The following is a 26,279-nucleotide window of genomic DNA, read 5'->3' on the forward strand; positions in this document are numbered from 1 at the left end:
TTTATCTGATTTACTTATACAAGGAGGTGTTATCCCAGCAATCCCTCACAGAGGGACACGTCTTAGTTCAAACTTCAGCTTGGACACATAACAATGCAATTTAAGCAAGTAGTTTTCTGAGCCTCAGGTTTCTTATTCATAAATGAAACTAACAAGATCTATCTCAGATTTAGTTTTAAGAACTTAAAGTAATAGTGTGTGTATATGTGTGTATACATATATAAAGTACCCCAGGTAATGCCTTATATTGTGAGTAATAAATGCTCATTCACAGCTCTGTAAGTATGAAGAATTATTATAAATGATATCCAACTGGGTCCTCTCAAGAATTTCCAGGGAATAAAAACTATCTTGTCTACTTCCAAAAGGTGTGAGAATGGCTTTTCATCTTGATGAGATTATTTCAAGCTGAAATTCTGTTAACAAGTCAGTGTATCAAGCTCACACCAAAGTGAACAAGTACAAAAGTAGGCTATTGAAATGAAAGAGCAATAATCACATCCATTTCCCCCTTTACTGGTAGAATTCATAGAGGGAAGAACATGCCCTTTGCCTGCGAAGAGCATTGTTGCTGTTGCCACATAAGTACCACATAAAACAGAGAAGAGCCTCCTGAGACCTGTTGTGCATGAAGGCAGCTGCCAAATTAGGAACTCTAATAAGATCTGGCCTCAGGCATCAAATGACTCCCAAGTTGTCTTTATTCTGTTAGTATGTGGCAAAGAAAGAAGGGAAGCCTGTGCTGGCTCTCCCATCACACACGCTTCTGCAGAGGGAGTACCAAGTCCCCTGACACTCTGTTTAGAAAAGCAGCTTGAACCCAGTCTCAATAGGAAGCTGAAATGCGTTAGATGGGGTAATGATCAACAATGGAAAGCTCAGTGGAGAAAAGTTAACCAAAATAAGAATGTTCTACTCATGTCACAGGAGAGGTAAAATAAAGCTGAGCATTTATGACTCTGGGGAATTATTTGTTGTGAACCAGCACATGATTAAGGGTTCTCCACACTACAGAAAAGCTAAGGAAGGAAAAAATTTCTTTAAGCTTTTGGAAAGAGAGTTTCAATGTGCCACAGAATGTTCTAGCAAAAGAACCTGGGACCCACTACTTTGGACTCAAGGGATGCAATGATCAATTTGTCGTTTTGGGCTCTGATGCCTGTGATTTCATGAGCTCAGAAGTATGAATACTATTAATATGACCAGTCTGGTCCAAAAATCAAGCTCAGACATTTAACACAGAACCTTCAGAACTAGTGAATTCCAGAGAGGAGATGAATGCTCTGTGAAGAAATCATTTCCTTACTATTCGTTTCTAAATCTGTTGAATGTAAATTTTATTATTCATTTAAATTATTTAAATCAGAGACAGGGAGAGAGGAGAGGAACAAAGGAGAAGGAATAAGAAAGAGAAAAGAAGGAAAGGCAAAGGAGGGTAAAGCCAGGGAATGGCGGGCAGAGGAGGGGAGAGGAGGAAGAAAATGAAGAAAAAAATCATTCTTTTAAAATGTGTTCCCTAATTCTTGTTCAAAAGGCTACACTATAGACTATATTTCAGAAAGCAGTTTTTATAAGTCATACATAAGGCCTAACAAAAAAAGGAAGGAGAGAAAAATTACTGAAGTGTACTATTTCTGAATTCTGTTAGGCCTGACCCGTGGTATGATGTGCAGAGACATGGGAGATTTAAATAATGGGCTCAGTTCATTTTAAACAGAAGGTACCAGAGATTCCATTTCAAAGGAACAGACTACTAGCCTAAGACATGAGAGAAAAGCTCTGAGACCTTTCTCAGGCTGGATTTCATGAGCTAGTCATACCAGTTTCTGCAGGAATGCAGAAATTATTGCAAAATGGCTGGGTTCCATAAACATGTTGGTAAAGTTTAACTTTACAGATAAGAAAAAATAATTTCAAAACAAATTCCACCCTTTCTTAAATTAACTTTATCTTGTTATAGGAAGAAAGAAATCCAGCAGCTTACCTGTATCGAATCCCACGCTGGGCACTATGTCTACTGTTCCATGAAAAGCTCCAGCCCATGCTGAGGTAGCAGAGGTGACTGTAGTCGGTTCTGTCTTTGTGATGTCACACTGGGGAGCAGGAATCCTGGCCGCATGCACTGAAGGCATCAGCAGAGGCCCATAGGATGGATCCAGGGCAGAACCAGCAGGAGGGTGGTGATGGTGATGATGGTGGCGGTGGCGGTGGTGCATGTGGGCATGAGGGTGGTGGTGCCGCATGTACACGTCATGCATATGGCTGTAGGATGGGCTCACCTGAGATGTCAAAGGATAAGGCCAGGACTCAGACACAGCAGGGGGAGGGGCTGGGCCAGTCTGATGCAGGTTGTGTCCCGGCCAAGGACTGGGATCAGCTGCAGAAAAGGTGCCAGGGGGTCCAGTGACCTGGAAGTCAGGATGAACGCCCCCCAAACAAGGTGCAGGTGGGGGCTGGTAAGAGCTGGTCCAAAAGGAAGTTGGGAAACTATTCCTTTGGCTTGAGAGAGCTGAGCTGTCTGAGAAGACAGAAAATAAAAAACATTATTAACATAAGACTCAGTTTTGGGATAGACTTGCCTCTAATTGTCCACTCTAATTGTCCAGTAATATTTTACAAGCAGTCAAATTAGCATGCACTCTTATTCTCCCCAAATAGGGGTGAATTGACACCAGGTTGGCCTCTGGGCTCGCAAGCCAATGGGTCCATGTGCAAGATCCAAAGTGTTGAATGAGCCTCCCTCCATTTGCTTTGCTTGGCTTATGCCGTCACAGTCTGTACTAAGGTTTGCAATTTGGGGATTGAAAAATTTCATTCCCTTCTGAGTACCTTGCAGCCATTAGGCCTAAGAGGAGGTCATATCTACCCACTTCACTGGTAAAGAAAGCTTATGCCATAAATGAGGTTTATATAAGTTGGACATGATCATTTTTACCAACTTCTAAATGCAAATACAATTTTCATTTAAATGAAACATTTTAATGCCGAAGGTAACAATGGAAGTAAGATTACAATTGCTTATACTCACTAACACTCATTTTCCGTTAAGAAGAGTGTATTCCAGCCTCATTTTATTTATTTATTTATTTATTTATTTATTTATTTATTTTCTGTGGAGATCTGGCAGTCTCTAGACCGAGAATAAAAATGGTCAATATTTAACGACAGTATCAAATGCCCAACATTTTTCCAGGGGCTTTTCATGGATAATCTCACAGGAGTTTCATTCCAGGCCTATGGGGTAATTATTGTTATTATTCCCATGATGAGAAAATCCCAGCAGAGAAGAAGCCTAACGCTTAAGATGGCAAGAATGGGACTAGGCTTTGAAGCCAGGTGGCCTAAATGGCCAATGGCTGGTCCTCTTCATAAAGTGCCACAAGAGGGCACAATTGTAACTATGAACCTCAACATCTCGAATTTGGTGAAGATCCTATGGAAATGATGAGTGGAGGAAATTCAAGTAGAGGTCACGGGTTTGAGGAAGTGTTTTGGGGAGAGGGAAATATCAAAGAATAGCACTTAGAGACAAATAAGAAAGAAAATGATCCCCTAACTCTTCATCAGTTCAATTTCCTACTCAATCATAACACATTTATACATGACCTACTATGTATCAAACATAGGCATCAGGGATGACCAAATGGACATCATTTTTAGTCACAATCTGCAGAAGGATAGATAAGTAAAAACAGACATGTGCAAGGTGACACGGTAGGTATTCTCCAAACAAGAAGCACAGAGAGCACCGACCCAGCTTAGAGAGTGATAAGTAAGTGGAAGCTGACAGACTGAGTGGGAGCTAGCCCTGGGAAGCGAGCTTTAGGCAAATGAATCAGCACATAAGAAAAGGCCATATATTACACACACACACACACACACACACACGCGACAGCAACAGCATTTGAAAGACAAAAAGAGTTCCGTAGGCAGAGGGTGGCAACAGAAACATTGAGACTACTGAAATGAGGACCAAGATGGGTGTAGACTTGCTGGCCATGGTACTGAATGTAAATTCTATTCAGAAGTGGTAGGGTCTCAATGGGCTTTGAAAGGTTTTAATCTAGGAAGTGACACAGTCAAATCCGTTTGTGGAAAGATCAGTGCCTCCACCTGTAGCCTGTTGCCTACAGTGTTGTATAACTAAACAAGCACTGGGCTGGGAGACCAAGGAGCCCAGCTTTGATCCTAGGTCTTACCCTATCTCATTTTATCACCCAATATGGACCCATTGATCTTTCCATGGTTTACTTTCTTTCACTAAGAAAATGAAGTATTTGAATTCATTAATTCAAATTATCTATGGCTTAATACTGCTAACAGTCTGTGAAGTGCCCTATGGATTATTTTTATTTACAGAAGAGGATATTTTCTAAAGATGTTAGTCATGCAAGTTTAAGAGAGTATTTTCATACTGAGTTCCACATAAAAGAACCTTGCTAGATCTTTCCATTGAATGAAGGGTATGAATGGAGGATATCTTAAGAAGTATTTTACAATAAGAATATTCAAAACTCTGACATTATCTTGTTCTCTCTATAAATATCCAGGCCATAGTTTTCTTGCCTCAGGGAAAGCTTAAAAAACTTCAATCAACCACCACATATATCATTTGGTTAACATAATTCGGCTATTACTGTGGTGTTTGAACATTTCCTCTCCCCTAAAGGCTGTGGCAGCAGCACTGCAAGCTCTTCTATTCTCTCCCCTTCAGCTGGGCACCAGAGCTATGATCACGACCATTCATCCCATTCACCCTGTGGTCACACAGCTATTCACAGTCAATTCCCTCTCTCACAACATCTCCAGCCATCTCAGAACACTTGCAGAAATCTAGGAAGGGATGTTCTTCAAAAGGCAAAGAACGGAACTGCGCACTTTAAGTCTTCAAACAACCTCAGGAAACTTTTAATTGAATGACTTTGTTAAAATCACTATCCAAAAATACCACCTATAATCAACCTTACTGGCATTGAGGTAACTATGTTTTCTTGAATTAACAATCGTCTCTTTGCAACATATGAAAAATACTATTAATGACAAGAAGGAAAGTCATGTAACTTGTAAGAAGAAAATTCAATTTGCCTTAGGTGATGGTCATTTGTAAAATATTTCTGTCTTACCCACAATGAAAGCCATCCATGTTTAAAGCTTAAAACCCATACACAGAGTTTAGAGAGGCTCCTTATTCTACATAGTTCATCCTTGCTACCACACACCTGCCACTTTGCTCTCACAACTTCTATCTTTGGGACCGAAGCCTTCATTCTGCTCCTAACTTCCATCTCCTGAGGGGCTAGAATCCTGTTATGAAAACTATTGAGCCCCAACCACAAGTACATGCCAGAGATATAGAATTCCCCTTATTAAAATCCACCATTAAGATGTCAAAAGTACAGAGAGTATATACCATTTCTCTGTATGCTTTTAGTCTCATTTATATGTACATGGAGCCAATCTTATTTTATAGATGCTTATGCAGTTTGAATATGCATGTGCAAATGGGAATAACGAATGAATTATTTTTCAAAAATATTATTGGTCTATTTATGAAGTACTGTACCATGATTAGTGAAGACATTATTATTGAAAGTAGAAATCTATTTTTGAAAATGCACTCCATAAAGATTGAACAAAGTTTTAAAACGCTCCAGGGAAAAATAAAATTAAAAGGAACTTAATATTTTCGCAGTCAATATGTCTCTTGCGATGAATATAAAGTTTGCAAAGATCTATGCAGCCCTTTAAAAAAACCTGTTGCATTTACAATTGAAACAATATTGAATTGAAAATGTGTTTATGAAGAAGTTTATACTTCAAAATCACTATTCGGTGTCTTGCTTGTTTAAAGAAAAAAAGTCTTGGTACAAAGGAAGAGATGATATGCTTTGTTTCATGCCTGAGAACCAGTGTGCTTATTTCATATGTATGTAAATTTTTTTCATTACATGATTCTTTGCTTATGAGTACTTAATCACAGCCACATTTGTTGGATGAAGAAAACATATGAAAAACTGCATGGGCTATTTCTATGCAATATTACATTTCAGGTTAGTGAAGAAAATACAGTACTTTATGCTATTGACACTATATGGTGACTATGGATTCAATATTACCTGATATACAGATGACGTTAACCAATATTTGGATGATGTCGACACCGACAGTCTAACACATACAAAATGCCCAACTATAATTTTGGTTCAATTTTCATTTGGGGTTAAAAATATTACTCACACATACATACACATAAGTTTATTTCTAGACAAAAAAGAAAATGATAATATTGATACGTTGTCTAATACAATCCACTCAAAGCAAACCTAGTAATCTCACTATCTGATTTAGACTGCAAATATATCTTAAAGACATGAAAGAGTTCAACATGGTATACCAGGTATTTCTTTCAATTTCACAATAACTGGGATACTTTTTACACTGATTCTAAATGTCTCTTAAAAAAAAACGCGCACACACACACACACACACACACACTCCCCCCAAAAAAATTTTTAAAAATCTCAGAGTAAAAAATTTAAGAAAGATAAGATTCAGAATTTAAAGAATGATACAGCTTATTAATTTTGAAAATAATGAAAACTAAATTAAAAGGAAAATGGGACAATGAAGTGTTGTAGAAACTAAGTCATCTTAAAAATTTCCAGAAAACACATTAGAATCAATATTGATTAAAACATCGTTATTAAATCCTAAAAGGTAACATTTTTACATTTTTTATTAATATCAGTTAAAAAACAAAATTCTACTCAATTCTTAACCTAAAGTGTTCTTGCTGTAATTTCATTGCCATTCTCTTGTTGTTCTTCCCATAAAAATAAATGGCTGGGTCAGAAGTGAAATGACATGTGTTCCAGTGTTTTCTGTCATTCAGTAATTATGCATTACCATCATGTCCAAAGATTGCCCTCTAGTTACTTTCTTCTAGAGTTGCTCAAAATGGGCCTTGTGACTCTACAATGAGAGTTTCAAGGGGTGATGTCAGAGGCCGATACTCCTTGGAGGCAGCAGGGTGAGATTAGTCACGCCTCACTTTTTTCCCCATGTCTTGGTCCTATGGACATTCTGTTCATTTCCGGTATCAGCCAGCTCATCAGACAGGCCCTCCTTTTCCTTTCTCCATTTAACTATTTAGGTTTAGTATTTATTTTGAGAGCTTTTTCCCATGAGAATGAATTGCCCAAGCAGACCCTAAGTATATCAATGAGCCAACAGATGATTTTCTTTGCAACTACAATATCAGTAAGATTAGCATTCTGTATGGTTTTAAGTCAATGATCTAATCTGCTGTGGCTTGACATAACTCCTGCCCTTTTCTACAGATACACACAGACTCATTTCTGTAAAGATCAGTGCATAGACATATTTGAAGCCAATGTTTAGCTTTGTGCTAAATGAATCATATAGATTATTTTAAAAATCTTTATAATAACTCTAGGAGAAGGGTATCAATAAACATATATTTGTATGGAGCTAAGGGAACAATCCTATTCATTAGGTTTTCTATTTTTTTTTTTTTTTTTAGATAGAGTCTCACTCTGTCACACAGGCTGGAGTACAATGGCACAATCTCGACTCACTGCAACCTCCACCTCCCGGGTTCAAGCGATTCTCCTGTCTCAGTCTCCTAAGTAGCTGAGATTACAGGTGGCCACCACCACGCCTGGCTAATTTTTTGGGTTTTTAGTAGAGATGGGGTTTCACAATGTTGCCCAGGCTGGTCTCGAACTCCTGACCTCAGGTGATCTGCCCACCTCGGCCTCCCAAAGTGCTGGGATTACAGGCATGAGCCATCACGCCCAGCTAGTTAAGTTTTCTTAATGGAAAGAAATGAAATTCTTTCAACCATGTTAGAATATATAGCAGGATTAGAGGTAACTGATAAGACACTGTGTCAAGTAAAATACATATACTTCCTGTCATTGTTTGCCTTACAGCTGAAAAACACCTAAAAAAACTTTCCTAGCTTCATCAAGGAGATATACATTCAAAGTATAACCATTATTCCATTATTAGCTGACACACTATTTTTTGTCTAAAGATTTACCATGTAGATATACTCTGCAGTCAAACATGATTCAGTTATTAAATTTGTTTGTAGCATGGTAGCACTTCTGCGGCACTGTGATAACTTTATCCTGTAAACTAGACCCTTTAATACTTGGTCAGCAGTTCCTTTCTAAGCATCATTGCATGGCCACTAACATTATCATTAGCCTTTAGTATCTACTATTATCTAAGACTCTGTGTTTTGTACCAAAAACACAAAGTTCCAGAAAACAATGTTCCTGGATAAAGCCTCAGGATTTGTTTTCTATGTGTCAAATGAGTGGAAACTTACTTAAGGAAGAGAGAAAAGGCATCTGACTTTCATTTAGCATCTTGAGTCAAGCTCTATGCTAAATTATTCATATACATTATTTAAAAATCTTTACAATAACTCTGTGAGATGGGTATCAATAAACACATATTACAGTTGAGGAAGTTGATGTAAGAGATTTCAATTTAGTAATCCAAGATTACATTGCAACCAGAAGGTAAAGGCTGGAACATCAATCTAAAACGAATGGACTCCAAAGACTGCATTTTCCAATACTGTGTAGCTTTGCCAATTAATATTAAATTGTCACCAACTCTCTCATTTCATGAGAATAAAAATGTAAGTCTCATTTTATTGAACCTCTTCTTTAAGACATTTTCTATATCTTTAATTATCGTTTGTGGCTCTCCTTTAAATCCTACACAAGTTTTATATATTTATCTAAGTCTGACTAATCCACAACTTAAGACAATTATGGCAAAGATCTAAGAAAAGCAAATAATACCTTTGAAATTACAGAACTTTACAGAAGAAAATATTTTTACCAATTATTTAATTTAACCCCCTTATTTTACAAATAAAAAAACTGTACCCAAAGATTTCATATAACTTATTACCAAGAAATTTTCTATTAAAGAGTCTTATTTTCTAATTCCGGATACATGGTATGAAATTGATTCATTTAATTCAGTCACTTAATCATTCAGTGCATATCTATTTCGGATTTCCCACATAGAAACACATTGTCGTGAGCATCAGAGAAAATGAGGCACCATAAGAAGATATGGTATTTGTAGACTTAGTGGGAGAATAGGAGATGAAAATTGAAGTGCATGCTGTGTTCTCCTGGTATACTCTGATAAACTGATGTAAAAAGCTCTAAAACAGTGGGGCGCGGTGGCTCACGCCTGTAATCCCAGCACTTTGGGAGGCCGAGGCAGGTGGATCACCTGAGGTCAGGAGTTCAAGACCAGCCTGGCCAACATGGTGAAACCCCGTCTCTACTAAAAAAATACAAAAATTAGCTGGGCATGGTGGAGGGCCCCTGTAATCCCAGCTACTTGGGAGGCTGAGGCAGGAGAATCGCTGGAACCAGGGAGGTGGAGGTTGCAGTGAGCCGAGATAGCACCACTGCACTCCAGCCTGGGTGACAAGAGGGAAACTCCGTCTCAAAAAAAAAATAGTTCTAAAGCATCTGTTCTCCACCTATCACTTTTCATTTCATTCGCCTCACACCAGCATCTTTGCTCCTCATTGACTATTCTAAGCTCAGTCCATCTTCAGGGCCTTTGTACTATCTGTCCCTTCTGTGTAGAATTATTTTCCCCTAGGTAACCACATGATAAGTATTCTTATTTCCTTCAGCTATCTGCTCAAACATAACTGTGACACACAGGGCTTTTGTTATCACCTTATGTAAAATAACATATTTTGTAACAATTGTTTGTTTCCTGTTTCTACCCTAAAAGCTCCATGAGGGTAAAGCCTTGGGCTGTCTCAGGACTTAGCACATTGCCTAACACATAGCAGGAGGTTAATAAATGTTTGCTGAGTATGTCAATGAATAAAACAGGAGACATATTTGAAGATCAAATTTAAGATAGTTCCAAGAAAACTTTAGTAGTAGTTATGAAAACATTGCCTTTATTAACCCTTTCTGCGCTACAATTTAACATCTGCCAAAGGACCTTGTGTAATGTGTTATGCAAATTACAGAGAAAATGCTGATGTGTTGTAGGGTTTCTGCACATTCACAACATCCCACTAAAAATTATTTTGAATATGATTCTATAGACAATCACTCTCACACCAAGAAATAATTTGGGACATTAATTCTGATTTTTCAGTTTAAATGATAGCAAGGTTGCACATGCCCATGTGCTAAAAGAAGTAGACATTATATTTATTACTCTCCTGGGACTGATTATCTTAACAGGATTCATTATTGATTTATCAAATTATTTATTAAAGCCATCTAACTCACTAATGTTTTCCTATTTTCTTCCTCTACAAATTATTAAAATTATTCATCACGTCCTGTTAAATAGGATATTAGTCTATTACATAAGCATCATAGGCGTCCAAGGACTAAGTCTCAGTTCTCATAGTAAGCCCGTAATATTTACTAATCAAATAACTAGTATGTTTTTCAATTCATTTCCATCAAGGCCTTGGGTATTTTATTTGTAATCCACCTTCCCCTTTATAGTCACTGTTTAGTGTTGTTTATATTTACTAAAAAGAAAAATAAAGAAGGAAGGAAAGAAAAAAAAGAAGGAGAGGAGAGGAGAAGAGGCAAACAGGGAGGGAAGGAAGGAGAGAGGGTAAGGAGGGAGGGAGAGAAGAAAAGAAAGATAAAGTAGGTAAGAAAAGATCAGGCCCAGCAATTCCATGTGGCCAGGACTTCTACAGTGGAGCAGAACCACTTTTGTGCTGCCAAGAAGGTACCACTAGTCCCTGCTCACTGCTCACCTGGCCCTGCCCACAGGTAGCCAGCTTTTCCTCATGACAGGAATCACCCAGAGCCCTTGTTAAAGTGTGACTCCCACACCTTCCTATGAAGATTCTAGTTCAATAGATTCGAGATAAGGGGGTCCTGCAAACTGTCCTTAACAGGACTAGATCAATGACTATCAAACTCTGCACTGGAGTCACTGGGAGGGCTGGTTAAAACACAGATTGCCCCACCCCAGCGTTTCTGATTCTGCAGGTCTGGGGTGGAGCCCAAGAATTTGCACTTCTAACAAGCTCCCATGTGGCACTGATGTTCTTGGTCAGGAAAATCATACCTCGAGAGCCATTTTACTAGATCATTCCTATAACCAGGTGAGTTTGGAAGAAACCACCGCTGTAACAAATTTCTCTGAAGCTGTCATTGGAATGACGTATTATGTTTTTCTCTAACCCTGTAATTACCCGGATTTAGATGTCACCAATAATTTTCTGTGAGTCAGAAATCAGTTTCAAACACATCTCTGTGACCTCGACACAGAAAGAAATAAAGGAGTCCAACGTGCTGCTCCTTCTTTATCAAGGTAAAAACACTAGTTGAAACCATGTAGATGCTGACAAAAATGCCTAGATTGTATACTATAAAGAGTTAATACAACAACAAATCAGGATAAAGAAGTCTATTAAAAGAACACAGACAGCTTTCAATGTCTGTATTTCTGGGTCAGACTCAGGTCTCTGGTATGTCACCACGTAGCACCTATTGGAATGAGCAAGAGCTAATTTTTTAAAAGCTGATTGAGACACGCCTATTATTTAGAGGTCCAAATTGGGCCACTGGGGCTTTAGGAATGGTGCTTTGCAGCTCAATGCAGCCACTATAAACTCAAGCCGGTTGTATCACTACTTTCCATGAGGAATTTAAAGGGTGTGACTGCATCCTTTCCAACCCTGCATTCCACATGTGACAAAACCGATCCAGCTGTTTGTCTGAAAGAAATTCCTCACTGTCCTTAAATATTAAAAAGCAAGTGGATATCCATCCTCAGGGGCAAGTCTCCAGCTGGAACCTGGTACAGGCAGTTGCGAAACAAAGACAGTGCCCTGGAGAGCATCTGCTTTTGAATTCTTACCTCGCCATAGGGGGGTTAGCCCCATCTTGCTTTTTGAAATGGCAGATTCTGGATGGAGGGTGATGGCTTGGCCCAAAGCTCTTGAGAAGTGTTCATCCACTACTGACCCAATGTCTCCCTGGAAATAAGTGAAAAGGACACAGCGAGAGTTAAGGTACTCCATCTCGGCAGGCTGGTCTTTCTCCTCCTCCTCCTCCTCCTCATCCTCCTCCTCTTGTTTGCTGGGAAGGGTGACTTCCAGAGAGTCCTGCATCTTGCTGAATACCGCTAACTTCTTCTGGGATGGAATAAACAAAACACAGTATCAAAGACAGTTTGTAGAAAAGCATTCACTAGTTAAGTTTTCACTTTTTAAAAAAAGAATCTAAATATTAACATATGTTTGCAAACTGATTCTTCTTCATCTGCTTTACTCCATCTTTTTCCTCCCCAAACCAGTTGCCTCCTTCCCACACTAAAAAAATAAAATAAAAAGTCTGTGATTCTACATTTGGCAAACTAACATAAGAGCCCATTATCAAATAGTATATTTTCAAAACAAGATTTTGTTTTTGTTTTTGTTTTCGTTTTTTTTTTTTTTTTTGCTTTTTGTTTTTTCATGTAGCTAGGCCAACAGGAGAATGACTTTTTTAAAAAAGTTTTTCTTCCCAGTTTTGGTTTACTTTTAAAAATGTAATGTACAGCAGTGTTATGGTTTAGGACAGAGAGGAATGACTGTCTGGGGGTGGAGTGCAGAAGAAAAGAACTTTTCATAAATAAAATAAACTAAAATAAAAACAGGAATGTAGCATCTTATAAAAGGATTTGGCAGATGTGCTGAACTCATGTCTCAAAAATCAAACTAAAATGGCAAAATAAGTCTGTGTGAAGATGCATTTTGCATGGAACATATTTTTCAGATGTTCCACTTACCATCATTATCATGAGGGGAAAAGGTTTTATTATGGCTTAGTGAAAATATTATAAAATACTAGTAGTGGGTTAATCTTTCAAATAAAAATGAGAAAGGTATTTTAATTTAAAATGTTTAAAAATATATTATAATTCTAATAATAATATACATTATTTCAGACATGTTTCTAAAACTTTATATTTATCACTTCATTTAATCTTTACAATTCTATAACATGGCTATTAATTCTATCGATATTGTAAAGATTAAAAAGCTAAAGCACAGAAAAATTAAGTTACTTGCCAAAAGTCACAAATCGTGTAAGCTGCAGACTCACAATGCATAAGAAAAACATACAGGTATAGACGTGTGTGCATATATATGTTCCGGGGAATGGCAGGGAGGGATATCTAGCATATAGATATGCATGTGCCTACATGTGGTGGGGAAAGGCAGGCAGGGATATCTAGAGTAAAAAAATTACAAAAATGTATTTTGTATTGTTTTTCTGTGTAATACGTTTACAGTTAATTGTCATTTTCTTATTCCTGCTTTTCAATATTTCCAAACATTTTTCACTGAGTACATATTCCATTTACTATCAACTTCAATGTGAATTACATATAAGAAGATAATGCTAAAGATTATGAAATGTATTATTCTAGTGACCAAATGAGCTTTCTCTGTCATCTTTATGTCTGCAAAACCTGATCCTTGATCACACCATTTCCATGCATGCTGGAAAATGAATGTGAATAGAAAAAGATAAATCACTCCAGAATACCCAGTAATTTTTCAAATGTTAGCAAAATACATACCCCAGACTCTATATTTCTAATGTAATTACTAGCTTCAATATCTATAGCTTCAAATTATAAATGCACCATTCAATAAATTGGTCCCTTTCTCCTAGCAGTGAATATGTTGTTCTTGTATTAGGTGAGTACTGAAATATTCAGAAATACTATGAACTTCTAGTTATCATTTCAGGATGGTTATTTATAAATATATGTTTTGCTTTTACTTAAAATTTGTGTCAGTATGGTTATGATTTGTTGATGAATATATAATTCATAGTTCGTAAGTGAATGTGCCTTGCTGATGAATAGGTGATTGCTTTTATTTCTCATAATCTACCTCTGCACAGATTTGAACATGTTTATATTTAACTTCAATAGTAAAAACACCATAGAAACATATGGTATGTGTAAAATGAGGGAATTGAACTAAATAACCTCTAAAGCTATTCCTAGTATTAAATTCCATTATAAAATTAAATGAATATTATGATTTATTAGTCAAATCACAGCGCAGCTTCTTCGGGTGCATGTGTATTTAACTAAAACATGTACTGTTTTAATCATATGCACACACTCTCTGTTGAATATTCTGGCACATTAGAAAGCAGCTCTGTTTTTATATGAAAAAAAAACCCTAAAACCTATCAATATGGTGGCATCATTGTCCACAAGTGTTCATTCTTATCTGTGAAACTAATTTCTTTCTTCTGTTAATGTCCAGCTCAGCATCAGTTTGTGAGAGTGGGGCTTTGCATATAAATGCTTTATTTGTTTAATTGTAACATTCATTCTTGAAATAGAAGAGCCTGGCTATGTTAACAATCCAAATAAAGACAACGTTTTATTTTATCCTTAATTGACAGCAATTAATTCTTAGATGAAATAAAATTGAAGTTATATATATGTAAAGGATGTGAAAGCCGTGAATCCTGATACAAATGTCAAATAGTATTCTTATCAATAGTAGCAATCATAAAATATCAATTTTAAAATCGATATTTTAAAATCCATTAAACTATTGTATTTAAACTATAGAATTTCAATTGATTTAAGATTTCAATTTTCTAAATGCTTCATAATATTGTGTTACTTTTCAATATGTAACACATAATATTATTACATAATATTGTTGCCATAATTTTTCAATGGTTGGATAGAAATAAACTAACTTAAAAATTATATTTTTCAATATGCAATGGGAAATAGTAAGCAAAAGCTGCCCCTGCATTAAAATGCTTGTCATCAGTTTATTTTAGAAAAAGAATTCTCTCAATGTATGCATTCTTTATATTCTTTTTATTTCATATGTGTAATATATCTATATTTACATAAATATGTATACTGAAATATTCCTTTTTGATATAGCAAATATATATGGTTCCTTAAAATATTTATACTGATTCCTCTAATTAAATAAAATTTCTTGGAATGATTATATACTTTCTTTTTTCTTTTTCTCTCTCTCGATTCTTTAAGCCAGTTCTTTTACTAATTAAATAAATTTGCTAGAAAACTATCAAACAAATAAAATGACAAAAGCTTATATCTACCAATAGGCAGGACACGAGAATGTCTACCATTGCCACTTGCAATTTTTTTTCAGATAAAGTTAGGTTAATTTTCACAGATTATAATGAACCTATTTAAATATTTACGTTTACAACACACACAAGCACACACACACTCACATACACAGACATTTATAGCCTCACAATCAACAGTACTGGTTAAAATAAGAATCTCAAAGTATCCAAATGGCCTGATAACTCACTAAGGTGCCAAGGTTGAATTTGCATACTTTTTTTTAAACACTAAGTGTGATCATGAAGAAAACAGAAATACAGCATTTAAACAGCAATGGATTCAAATGCTGCCACTCATCCCATCTTAATTTCATTCTCCATAGACTCTGGTGCCTCAACTACTTTCTAATGTCTGTGCTCTGTTGACTGTAAATCAATTTATTGCTTTTTTTTATTTTTATTTTTTGAGATGGACTTTTGCTCTTATGGCCCAGGCTGGAGTGCAATGGTGTGATCTTGGCTCACTGCAACCTCCGCCTCCCAGGTTCAAGTGATTCTCCTGCCTCAGCCTCCCTAGAAGCTGGGATTACAGGTGCCTGCCGCGATGCCCAGCTAATTTTTTGTGTTTTTCGTAGAGATGGGGTTTCACTATGTTGGCCAGGCTGCTCTCAAACTCCTGACCTCAGGTGATTTACCCGCCTCAGCCTCCCAAAGTGCTGGGATTACAGGCGTGAGCCACTGCGCCAAGCTCTGCTCTTTTTTTTTTTTTTTTTTTTAACAAAGTATTTTGCTCATGAGCGCTTCTGCCGCATTCTGTACTCACTTGGTGTTTGCTCCTTCAGTGAAACTTTCCTAGTGTTACATTCTTTCCTGGGAATAATATATAAAATTCAAAACATCGAGACTAAATATCAAATCATCAGAACCAAGATTTCCTGATTGAAGGTCACAATGTAATCTAATTGGTATTTTTCTCAAAATGCACAATCACTTCCTAAAAATATCCAGATTTCTCAGAAATATTTATGTTTTTCTTAGAAGACCCTGCAGAAATGTTAACAAAAATAAAGTCATCTAAAGGGACTTTTAAGACTACAAGTTGTTGTTTTTTTAAATGCACATTTACGTCTCTTCACCACTACATAGTCATGACAATTTTTCCCTCGGTAAAATGACTCTGGAGTAAGATGAAACAATAAATGGGTTAATAGTTATAAAGTAAAAGCTAACTCACAAAGAGGTTAAAGTATCAATGTGGAGAGTTCGCTTGGGCAGTACAGACCATATCCAACCACCACACTGCTTGCCATTAGGCCCAACAGCAACAAACTTTTCAGCAGGAATGTGCAGGGGAAGGATTTGTCTGACAAGAGAAAGACTTCCATGTCAGGAGCCAAATACCACTAACTCCCCAAGGCTTAAGCCTACAAAATGCCAAATGATTACCGTGCATATGTGGAAACTTTTTTTCCTAGGGAAACAAAAGTATTTTAATGAATCACTGGAGTCTTTGGATATTTAGAAACAGATTTAAAAAGAAAATCTACTGGCTATCTTTTTAAAATACAATGATTCTTTTAGATTCAAAAACATGATTGGAGCTATAAGAAGAAATCACTATCCCAGGGTAAATATTTCAAAATTGTAGAGGCCATAAAAGCAGCACATTACTCTTTGACCATATATATTTTTTTCTTTTGAGACAGGTTCTCGCTCTGTTGCCCAGGCTGGAGTGCAATGGTGGGACCACGGATCACTGCAGCCTCCACCTCTCAGGCTCAAATGATTATCCCACTTCAGCTGGGACTACAGGTGCCTGCCACCATGCTGGCCTTAATTTTTATTCTTACTTTTTTGTAGTGACAGGATCTCACTATGTTGCCAGGGTTGGTCTCGGACTCCCGGCCTTAAGTGATCCTCCTGCCTCAGCCTGCCAGAAGTGTTGGGATTACAGGCATGAGCCACCGTGCCTGGCCACATACTTCTTAATTTACTTGGATAACAGATTTTGGTTCTTAGTCTATTTGGAGAAGGATAGGTCAGGTTATATGAGGTTGGGTCAAGTTAAGGAACATATGTCACAAATCTTTTGTATATTTCATTTCACATAACTGTCCTCTCACATACACATATTTTGTCAGAATAAGTATTCCCAAGTAATAAGTTAATATGCAAATTACTGGGTTAGGATGGCCTACCTATAAAAGTAAGTGGCAGAGATGGGATTAGAACCTATTTCTGTCTGTTTACAAAGCCTGTATCCAGAAAATAGACTAAAGAAAATGTGTCTCTATGATATTTATTTTAACTGAATAAACAGACAAACAAAATATCAGTCAGCATGGCATCACATGTGAACTAGGACAGTCTAAAATTCACGACATTAAAAAATTAGAGATTAAACAATGCCATGCTTTTAAAAACATATATAATTCTAGGTGAAATGGAAATTCTATGTCTAAGAATATATTATCTCCTTGACAAATCAGATACATAAAACAATTGTCTACAATTTTTCTGAAAATCCTATTTTGGAAATTTGACCAGAGTCAATCTGTGAGACAAAATCACACCTCGGGATTCTGTGTTTGTCTGTTTTTGTTAACAGTAGGGAGGAGCCAACCAAAAATAATATAACAACAGGATGAGTTACTTTTGAGTGCATTTGCCTCTAAATGATTCTTGTCATTATCAAAAAATCAACCTAACCCCTCCAAGGAAGAAAAATTGCCAGTTCTGATGATGTTCAAAAAAATGTGCCACGGGCTTAGAGGCGATTTCAAAATTTACATTCCCAAAATGTTTTAAGCAATGATCATATCATGAGGGTATGTGTTCTCTCTCAAACCAACTACTTTGAAGGAGACAACAGTTTCCAACATATAAATTTCTAGTTAGTTTGTATAATTCTATTACTAGACTTAGGGTATAATTTCATTTTTAAGGTAATTTATCCATTATTCATTAATTTATCTAATTGTCAATTAATATCTACCTTGTGTCAGAAATTATGCAAAGACCCGGAGTCACAAAGATGAAAGTCATAGCCTGTTCCTAAACTCAAACTTCTCATAATTAGTTGGAAGAGTATAGTAAGGGCAATAATAAATAAAGAGAGCCTCATGGTTTATTTATATGGCTGATTGCATTATAATCTCTAAGTGGCTAATATTCCAAAATTTAAAAGTAAGAAAATTCAAAAGATAACATAGGTTAATTACTAACTGTTTTCTTGTTTCTAAAGCAGCACAGATGGGAAGGGAATTCAATAGATAAAGAACTGAAATGGGAAAGAAGATTTGACCAAAACTGTTTCCATGAGTCTGAGCAAGCCACTGAAGCTTCTGGCCCTTAGCTTCCTCTTTTGAAAACAAGAAACTTTGATTTGATTGTCTCAGAGGTCTCTCATCCAACTCTTTATCTTAATAAGCAACATGCTGGAGCTCTAGACAAATTCACACTTAATTTTGTTTCTTACATTGGCTGCGTCTTCTGATATTTAGCCAAAAAAACCCTACAGATCATTGAAGAACAATATATTTTCAGACGTGGGTCAACTAGACCAATTCCTAGGAATTAGTTACGGCGCTTCCTTTATCTGTCTTCATATTAACAAGAAAGGATACACTTTTAGAGTCCCCCTACTTCATCCTCCAATGACAAGTGTTTTGGCATACTGAAATCATTTGGTTTTAAGGAGAAACGACACCTGTTGAATTTAGGTCATTCTTTTTTTCTTCTTCTACTAAAGAAGGAGACAAGTGAAAAATGGTTCAGTTACCCCAGTTCAGACCACACTTGTAAATTACTGGCATAAATCTGGTATCTACTGAACTATCAGTAAATACGGATTTATGAATTGTTCTAGCAGCAGCTGTTTGGGTCTAATGGTTCAAGGCAGTCTTAGGTCTTCCTAAACGAGTAGTCAGAGCAGAATACCAGCTGCTTAAAGAGATGTGTTTTGAAAGGTTCAGAGCAGAGCTTAGCTCAAAAGTTTTGCTTTCACTGTCCCTGACAGAGCCTCAAATTCAACTCTTAGAGAGCTTTTGCTTCTTGAATAAAAATGTTTTCTTGGAGGTAATACCCTAACATATTATCTATTACAGGATATATTAGTTTTCAGATTTTTAAAAAGTTAGTTGGACAGAGAGCCTATGGAAATGAGATCCAAGCTAAGCATCCAGGTCTTAGAATGACAGTCACCTAGCTTACAAGTTTGCTCTAAGATCTGCCTTAGGTATCATAAGCATAATAGTTTTATTCGCATTGAAAATTCCATGACGAATATGTATATATATATATATACACACACACACACGTATACACACACACACACATATATATATATATACACACACACACACAGCCCAGCTTCTTCTGCAGTAGCCTGAAGAAACAGTGCATAGGAGAACAAGACTTTCCACTCTAAACACCTCTTTTACTATCTTATAGGTCACCTCCTTGCCATCTCCGGCTTTGTGAGATGTGAAATTTTACTAAGGGCTAGATAAGGTAGAACTTCCTTGCATTTAGCCAAAATACTCTTTACATAAATTTCCAGAGTGTCACCTTGTCCTGGCATTTTGTTTCTTGGTGAACACATCCTCACTATGCATGATTTTATGGATCTCATTCTTGCCCTTACCATCATTATTGTAATCTCGATTCTGGTTGACTGCCAGAGATAGGAGTTCAGTTATTTTAACATTTAATTTTTCCTCCAGCTTTGAATTTTCTGGCTGGGAAGTTATAGGGAGCATGAAGCTGTGGGGCACTTTAAGTCTCTAAGTCTCTACAGTGAAGTTAATTTGTGTACTGTGAAGTTATAGGGGCTATTCTTTCTCAAAGAAGTCCTTTATAAATTTTTGTAAATCTACTTAAGTCCTTACTTACAGTTGCAAGAAAAATAGATCCTCTGCCTCAAATAAGTTGTCTGTGAATTGAAACTACTTCAGTTATAATTGTATTCTTTTCTCTTAATGAATCTAAACTTATGTTGGAATAGCAATAATAGATGAGACACTTAAACTTAACTGCTAATACCACTTCCTGTATTTTATTTTAGATAAATAAATATTCATTTGCTAACTGGATATACTGTTTCATCAACAAGGATGCAACATGGATAGCATAAGTCATTAGCATAATCCAAATGCTTGCTAAAGGCCTTTGGAATGCCTAAACTTAAAAAAGTACACTACCGAGGACTTGGAAAGAATCTCGCACTCCAACGCCAAAGAATCTACTGCATATTAATCTTCATTATAAAAAAAATTGATTGGGGACCTAAAGACAAAAATAAGCCTATTGTGCAATAGGAAAACATTAAAAAAATTAAAAAAAGCTTTAGGAAACTTCATGGCATTGTACAAAGATGCTACACCAGAGAAAGGGGGATCTAGTGATCCTAATTTTGTCACCAGCTTTGAAATCTTTAGCCAGGCATTTCAGTCCTATAAAAATCCATTTCCTCACTTGTAAAAAGAAGAGTTGAAGTTATGTTTTTCCAGGACTTTTTTCTATGACAAACTGAATCTCAGAACAATTTTACGACTCAACCAAGGTAGCAGAGTCCAGAGAGAGTTTGAAAAAACACCTTACAAAACTTATAACTGAAGTTCTGCCTCCAAGGGCACTTAATTTTTTCAAGTGAAAGCGTGCATGCAGATTCATCCAGCTGTTACCCTGGAAGAGGACAGAGTAAATATACTCTACTTTCTATGAAGCCCAAAGTGTGATTGTTAAAAATCCCTGTGCACAATCAGAAAACCGGTGACTGTTCTCTGTCTCATCTATAAACTGCATAATTCTGAAACCTTTGACAGCTTGTGCTGAGAGACTGAGTCAAGGGTTCTCCTGAGGAGCTGTTAGAGACTGACATATTAAAGCCAGAAAGAGATGGTGACCATGGGAAACAGGTCACCCAGAATCCCTCAGTAATTTTGGCTCTATAAACCCCACTGTAGGATTTATCCCCAGCCATGCAATTCCTAGTAATTAATGTCAGGGACTATAAAATTTATACTTTGGACATATTTTAGCTTACTTTGACTTTTTAGCCCACTGTATACCTAAGTAACACACTGCAGTGCAAGCTAATATATATATACAGTTAACTAGGTTTTTAAAATGACACCCACTTACAACATGCAATATGTTCAACGAAAACCTAAACTTAAATTTCAGGTGCACATTTGTGCTTATAGGGAAACAGGTGAGAGTACACATGCCTGGATAATGAAGTTCTGTTATTTCCAAAATAATTCTCAATGTTACATGATCATTTGTTAAGAGGAAAAATATACCTGTGTTTAAAATCCACCATAATGAATCATTTTGATACAGTAATTAATAAGGACTTCAGAGCCACACAGTTTGAGGGGAAAATTAGTTGACAGATACACTACTACAATTGAATACAGAAGTAATACAAAACTTTAATGCTGTCTTTTCTAGCATTTTTTAAATGACTATTAAAATTTCTTGATTGCTGTTACTTTTCTTTGCTCCTTTTCCATTTTTTCCTTCTCAAAAAATCAATTTTTCAAATTCAGTAGGAGTTGTAGCCCTTACTTTTGTCTCCCAGGCAAGATGCTATTAGGGGTCACTTCCCATGTACGGAGAAAACAATCTTCATGGATAATAATGATAAAACCTTATGGAATGCAAAAACAACCAAAATATGTATTCTCGGATGACTGCATTAGGGCCAAGTCAATATTAGTCCCACTTCACCCACGCATCGCATAGTCTAAAAATGCTGTCAGCCTGATAAGAATTTCCTGATTTACTCTTTTCCAATAGAAAATGTAGGTCATCAAAATAAACTTCTGACACTAAAAGAACAGTAGTTACACTGTCAAGTCTTTTTTTTTTATTTCGCTAGCCAGTTATGGTCAAACAGTTTCTTTACTTGACCAAAAAATAAAAATAAAAAATAAAAAAATAAATTAAAAAAAAGAAGAAGAAGGAGAAGAAAAAGAAGAAGAAAGAAAGAAATTTTGAACAAGCCATTTTAGTAAAAGCAACATGAAAATTTCCAAGCACATCCCTATGGCTGACTCAGCCTAACCTCTAGTTAAGCAATGTCTACAAAAGCCCAGAATATAGAAGTTGATTATTATGTAACTAATCAATGTAGATAAATTGTTTTCTTTTTAAGAAGCTCATTGGTCAGAGTTTTTCTAATTTTTATTTTATTTTATTTTTTACTTTTTAAAATTGTTGTCTTCAGTATGTTGATGGTTTTAGAAAAAGAAATGAATTTGGGGACCGAGTCTCAGGGCTATTGCAAATATTATATAAAGGTATTGGAGTAATTTCTTATTGAAAACTTTTATGATTGGCAATTTGTCATTTTCTCTGATACCGAATGTTATTTTCTAGCTCAAAAAAAAGTGTTATAGTATTATCTCCACCACAGATTCATTAATTTCACAACCCTAAAAAAATGAAGCCATATTTGAAACAACTTCTACTAGTTTGTTATTTTCTAAGGGAGGAAAGTATCTTTCTGAACACGTAGAGAAGTTTTAGTTTGTCGCACATCCACATTCCAAATGATAATTGAAGGCCTCTATAATATCAGAGATGCTTTGAAAGGCTGGTGCTGCTGAATATCTTTTTGAGGATAGCAAGAAAGTAGGGCTTCTTCCTCTTTTGCCCTAATTGGTCCTGGTTAAGCTGGTACTATTTAGCAGATGAATCTGGGGCATGTACCCTTCCAGAATTAGCTGAATTTCATAGTTCCTAAATTCTAAACAGAAAGTTAGATTTCTTTCTAAAGAGTAGCACTGTAATTCTAGCAAAGAGACAGAGGTAGAGGAAATATAGAAAGTAAAAGGTCAGATTAATTAACAGCCCAAACCTATGAAGGTTTGCAATAAAGCATGTGGTTCCTAAGAAAGTAAAAAGAAATAAATCAATATATTCTATGGATGGTAATTTCCTAACCAAATCTAGTTATATTTTTTTAAGTTTCTCCAAATCCACCCACCCTAATTCTCATAGTCTGAGGTGGACTCTATTTTGGTACAGCCCTTGCCACATACATTTTTTATTTTAATGTAGCACTAACTAAGCCTTGGCACACTCTCCGTTCTATCCAGAGAGTAATGTCCAAGAGCGCCTCGTGCCAAATTCCCCAGAACTCGACTGTTCCTTCTAAAGTAACTATATCATCTCCTCAGTTCACGACCCCTTATGATGGACATCTTCAGTTACTCTTGGAAGAGTAGAGACTCAGCATCCAGAGATTCAAAGTAACCTTTTGGCCGAGGGACACACTGTCAACAGACTAAACACGTACAAACTCTGTGCTTTGCTAAAACCTAAAGTATAATAATAATAATAATAATAATAATAAAAGAAAAAAAAATGAATGAAGAACCTTGGAATCCATCCCTGTCCTCTAAATCACAGGCACAGGGAGAAAGACTCTGTGGAGAAGTTCTAGTAACACCCGATAGATATTATGCTAGACCAGTGTTCCCCCATGAAAGTCCCAGATCATTCCGTGAACTCACTCTCCAGGTAGCCTCCCCTGCCTCTGTCAGCGCACTTCATCTTCCTCATCAATAAAACCCTGAAACATTCCATCTTTCCAAACAAACAAAATAGTTGGTTGAAACGAAGTTTACTCACATAGTCCTAAGATAGATGCCCTTGGTGAGCTTCAGAGAACTGAGTCCTAAGAGCTAGGGTGGCTAGGAGGAGAAGCCTCTGAGCTCCGGTGACCACAGCTCAATGAAGCCCCCAGCTAGGTCCTGCCTCACCCACCCGTCCACCCCGCTGCTCTCCCTTCCCGGCTGTCTCGGGATGGCTCTCGGCTCAAGGACGCTCCCGCAGGTCCCAGAGCATCCTCTGCGCCGCGCGTGCCGGGGGGACGTCGCCGAGCCCCAGACCGATACTCTCCATGCCCTTCGCCCCCGCCCCCAGCAGGCTGCCCGGCCGGTGACTCACCTGCTGGCCAGGTTGGGGCGCCGGCTGATAGTAGGCTGTGGGGCAGGTTGTCGCTGCCATGGGGTTGGGCAGATACTGGGACGCTCCATACGGCTGGGGGTGATACATCACCTCCGCACAACTCATGGCAGCCGGGGCAGTGGCGGCCCCCGAGCTGCCGCCGCCGCTCTACGCGCTGGCGCGAGGGGCGCGGGCGCCGCCGCCTCAGCTGCCGCCCCTGTCGCTGCTCCAGCTGCTACTGCGGCGAAGGCGGGTCCTCGGCGGCCTCGGGCTCCGCGCGGGGCGCGGGCTCGGGAGGGACTGGCAATCAGCGGGGGCCCATGCGCGGGCACCTTCATCTTCAGCCCCTCCGGGTGTCCCCTGCCGCGCTTATATAGCGGCTCAGGGACGCAGCCGCCCGCTGCGCCGCTGGGGCATTACCGCGTCCGGCTCCCGCGAGGGCTGCGGCGCCCACGGCAGCGCCAGTCACAGCCACAGCCCAGGCCCGGATCGGGCAGCCGTGGGGAGCCCGGCTCCGGTTTGCATATACACAATGCACGCCCGGGGCTCGTCCTATCACGGGTGCTCCCGGCTGTGCGAGGACCGGGAGGCGGGGGCAGAGGGAGGGGGAACGCCGGGGAGGAGGGGGAGCACTTTGCCTCCCCAGGCTCTGACGCGGAACTTTGCAAAGTTTCTCCAACTCGCTTTGCAGCGGGCGGGTCCCCCTGCAGGGGGACCCCGGGGAAGGCTGGCTGCGGATTGGAGCGAAGTTTGCAGCCCTCTCCGCCTCCCAGCATGAGATGGTGGTGGGAGGGGAACGGTATGCGGAGGCTCCGCACCCTCAAGGCTCGGCAGGTTCCCACCCTGTCTCTGTCACCTGGCCTCCAGGGCGAAGGCTTCCCAACTGCAAGGAGATTTTACAGGGAACACCAACTCAGAGGCTGGGGCCAAACAAAAGCCGAGTGTACAAAGGGGTAAAACAGAGCAGGCGCAGAATACACGGGGATTAGCTCCTACATTAAAATAATCATAAGTGAAAGTTAACATCACTGCAAGTGTGCACATGCCAAGAATGCAACACAGTTTTCCACAAGCAATCTCTGCTTTAAGTTTACATATTCATGGTATGACACTGCTGTGGGACGTCCACCATTTCTGGCTTTTACAGCCTGGTTTTCACAGAGCAATAAAGGGTAGTTGATTAAGCCCATTCGCTAATAAAAGTTTATCTATTTGCAATTGGATCTGACCCTCTCCAAAATGGGGAAAAAAAACGTCTGTGAGAATATACTTGTATTCTGGCATAATCAGTAGAAATAATTATACTCACATTATTTTATTTATTTTGAGACTGGGTTTCCTTCTGCCGCCCAAGCTAGAGTGCAGTGACATGAGCACAGCTCACTGCAGCTACTAGCCCCACGCTCAAGAGATCCTCCCATCTCAGACTCTGGAGTAACTGGGACTACAGGCCTGCATTACCACGCCCATGTAATTTTTCAAAAAATTTTTTGTAGAGAAGGGGTCTTGCTGTGTTACCTAGGCTGGTCTCCAACTCCTGGGCTCAAGTGATCCTTCTGCCTCGGTCTCCCAAAGTACTGGGATAACAGGCATGAGGCACCGCACTGGGCCTTATTTTATAAATGAGCAAACTCTAGCTCTGAGATTCAGCAAACATATCTCTCCTTATACGTAGGCATCCTCTTTTACGACTCAAAGCAATCTCTCATTTTCACAGTCTACCTTTTCTCAGAGGAAAAAGTCAGTTTGAAAGTCAAATGCACTAATGTTTTTATAGATTGAATGATGTCTTCCCAAAAATGTATATATTGAAGCCCTAACCCACAATATGGCTGTATTTGAAGATAGGACATATAAGGAGGTGATGAGGTTAAATGAGATTTAAAAGGCTGGGCCCTAATCTAATAGGACTAGGTTCCTTACAAGAGGAGAAATACGCCGGAGATATCTATCTCTCCCCCAAACCCCACTCCCTCTCTCTCTGCTCTAAGAGGAAAGGCCATCTGAAGTCATAGTGAGTTGCCTACAAGCCAAGAAGAAAGGTCTCACCTTGAAACCAACACTGACCACACCTTATCTTGTGCTTCTAGCCTCCAGAACTATGAAAAAATTAACTTTTTTTTTTTGAGACGGAGTCTCGCTCTGTTGCCCAGGCTGGAGTGCAATGTCACGATCTCGGCT

General features: G+C 38.2%; 1 protein-coding gene across 5 annotated transcripts in view; it reads right to left on the minus strand.

The window, feature by feature from the left end:
• VGLL3 (vestigial like family member 3) overlaps nt 1-24,882 on the minus strand; it is a 50,602-nt gene extending 25,720 nt beyond the window's left edge. The window contains exons 1-3 of one of the 5 annotated variants that reach the window (XM_002813408.6): nt 24,099-24,882; nt 11,923-12,199; nt 1,985-2,518 (exon numbers count right to left, since the gene is read on the minus strand). In XM_002813408.6, coding sequence (XP_002813454.1) covers nt 1,985-2,518; nt 11,923-12,199; nt 24,099-24,224 — 937 coding nt within the window. In that variant the 5' untranslated portion in view covers nt 24,225-24,882. Of the gene's footprint in view, nt 1-1,984; nt 2,519-11,922; nt 12,200-23,780; nt 24,051-24,098 lie in introns of those variants that run through there. The other 4 variants (XM_054551671.2, XM_009238680.4, XM_063721868.1 and 1 more) reach the window with 4 other exon arrangements.
• Between the last annotated feature and the right edge of the window lie 1,397 nt (nt 24,883-26,279).

The sequence above is a fragment of the Pongo abelii genome, chromosome 2, assembly GCF_028885655.2.
Source record: "Pongo abelii isolate AG06213 chromosome 2, NHGRI_mPonAbe1-v2.0_pri, whole genome shotgun sequence".
Classification (NCBI taxonomy): Eukaryota; Metazoa; Chordata; class Mammalia; order Primates; family Hominidae; genus Pongo; species Pongo abelii.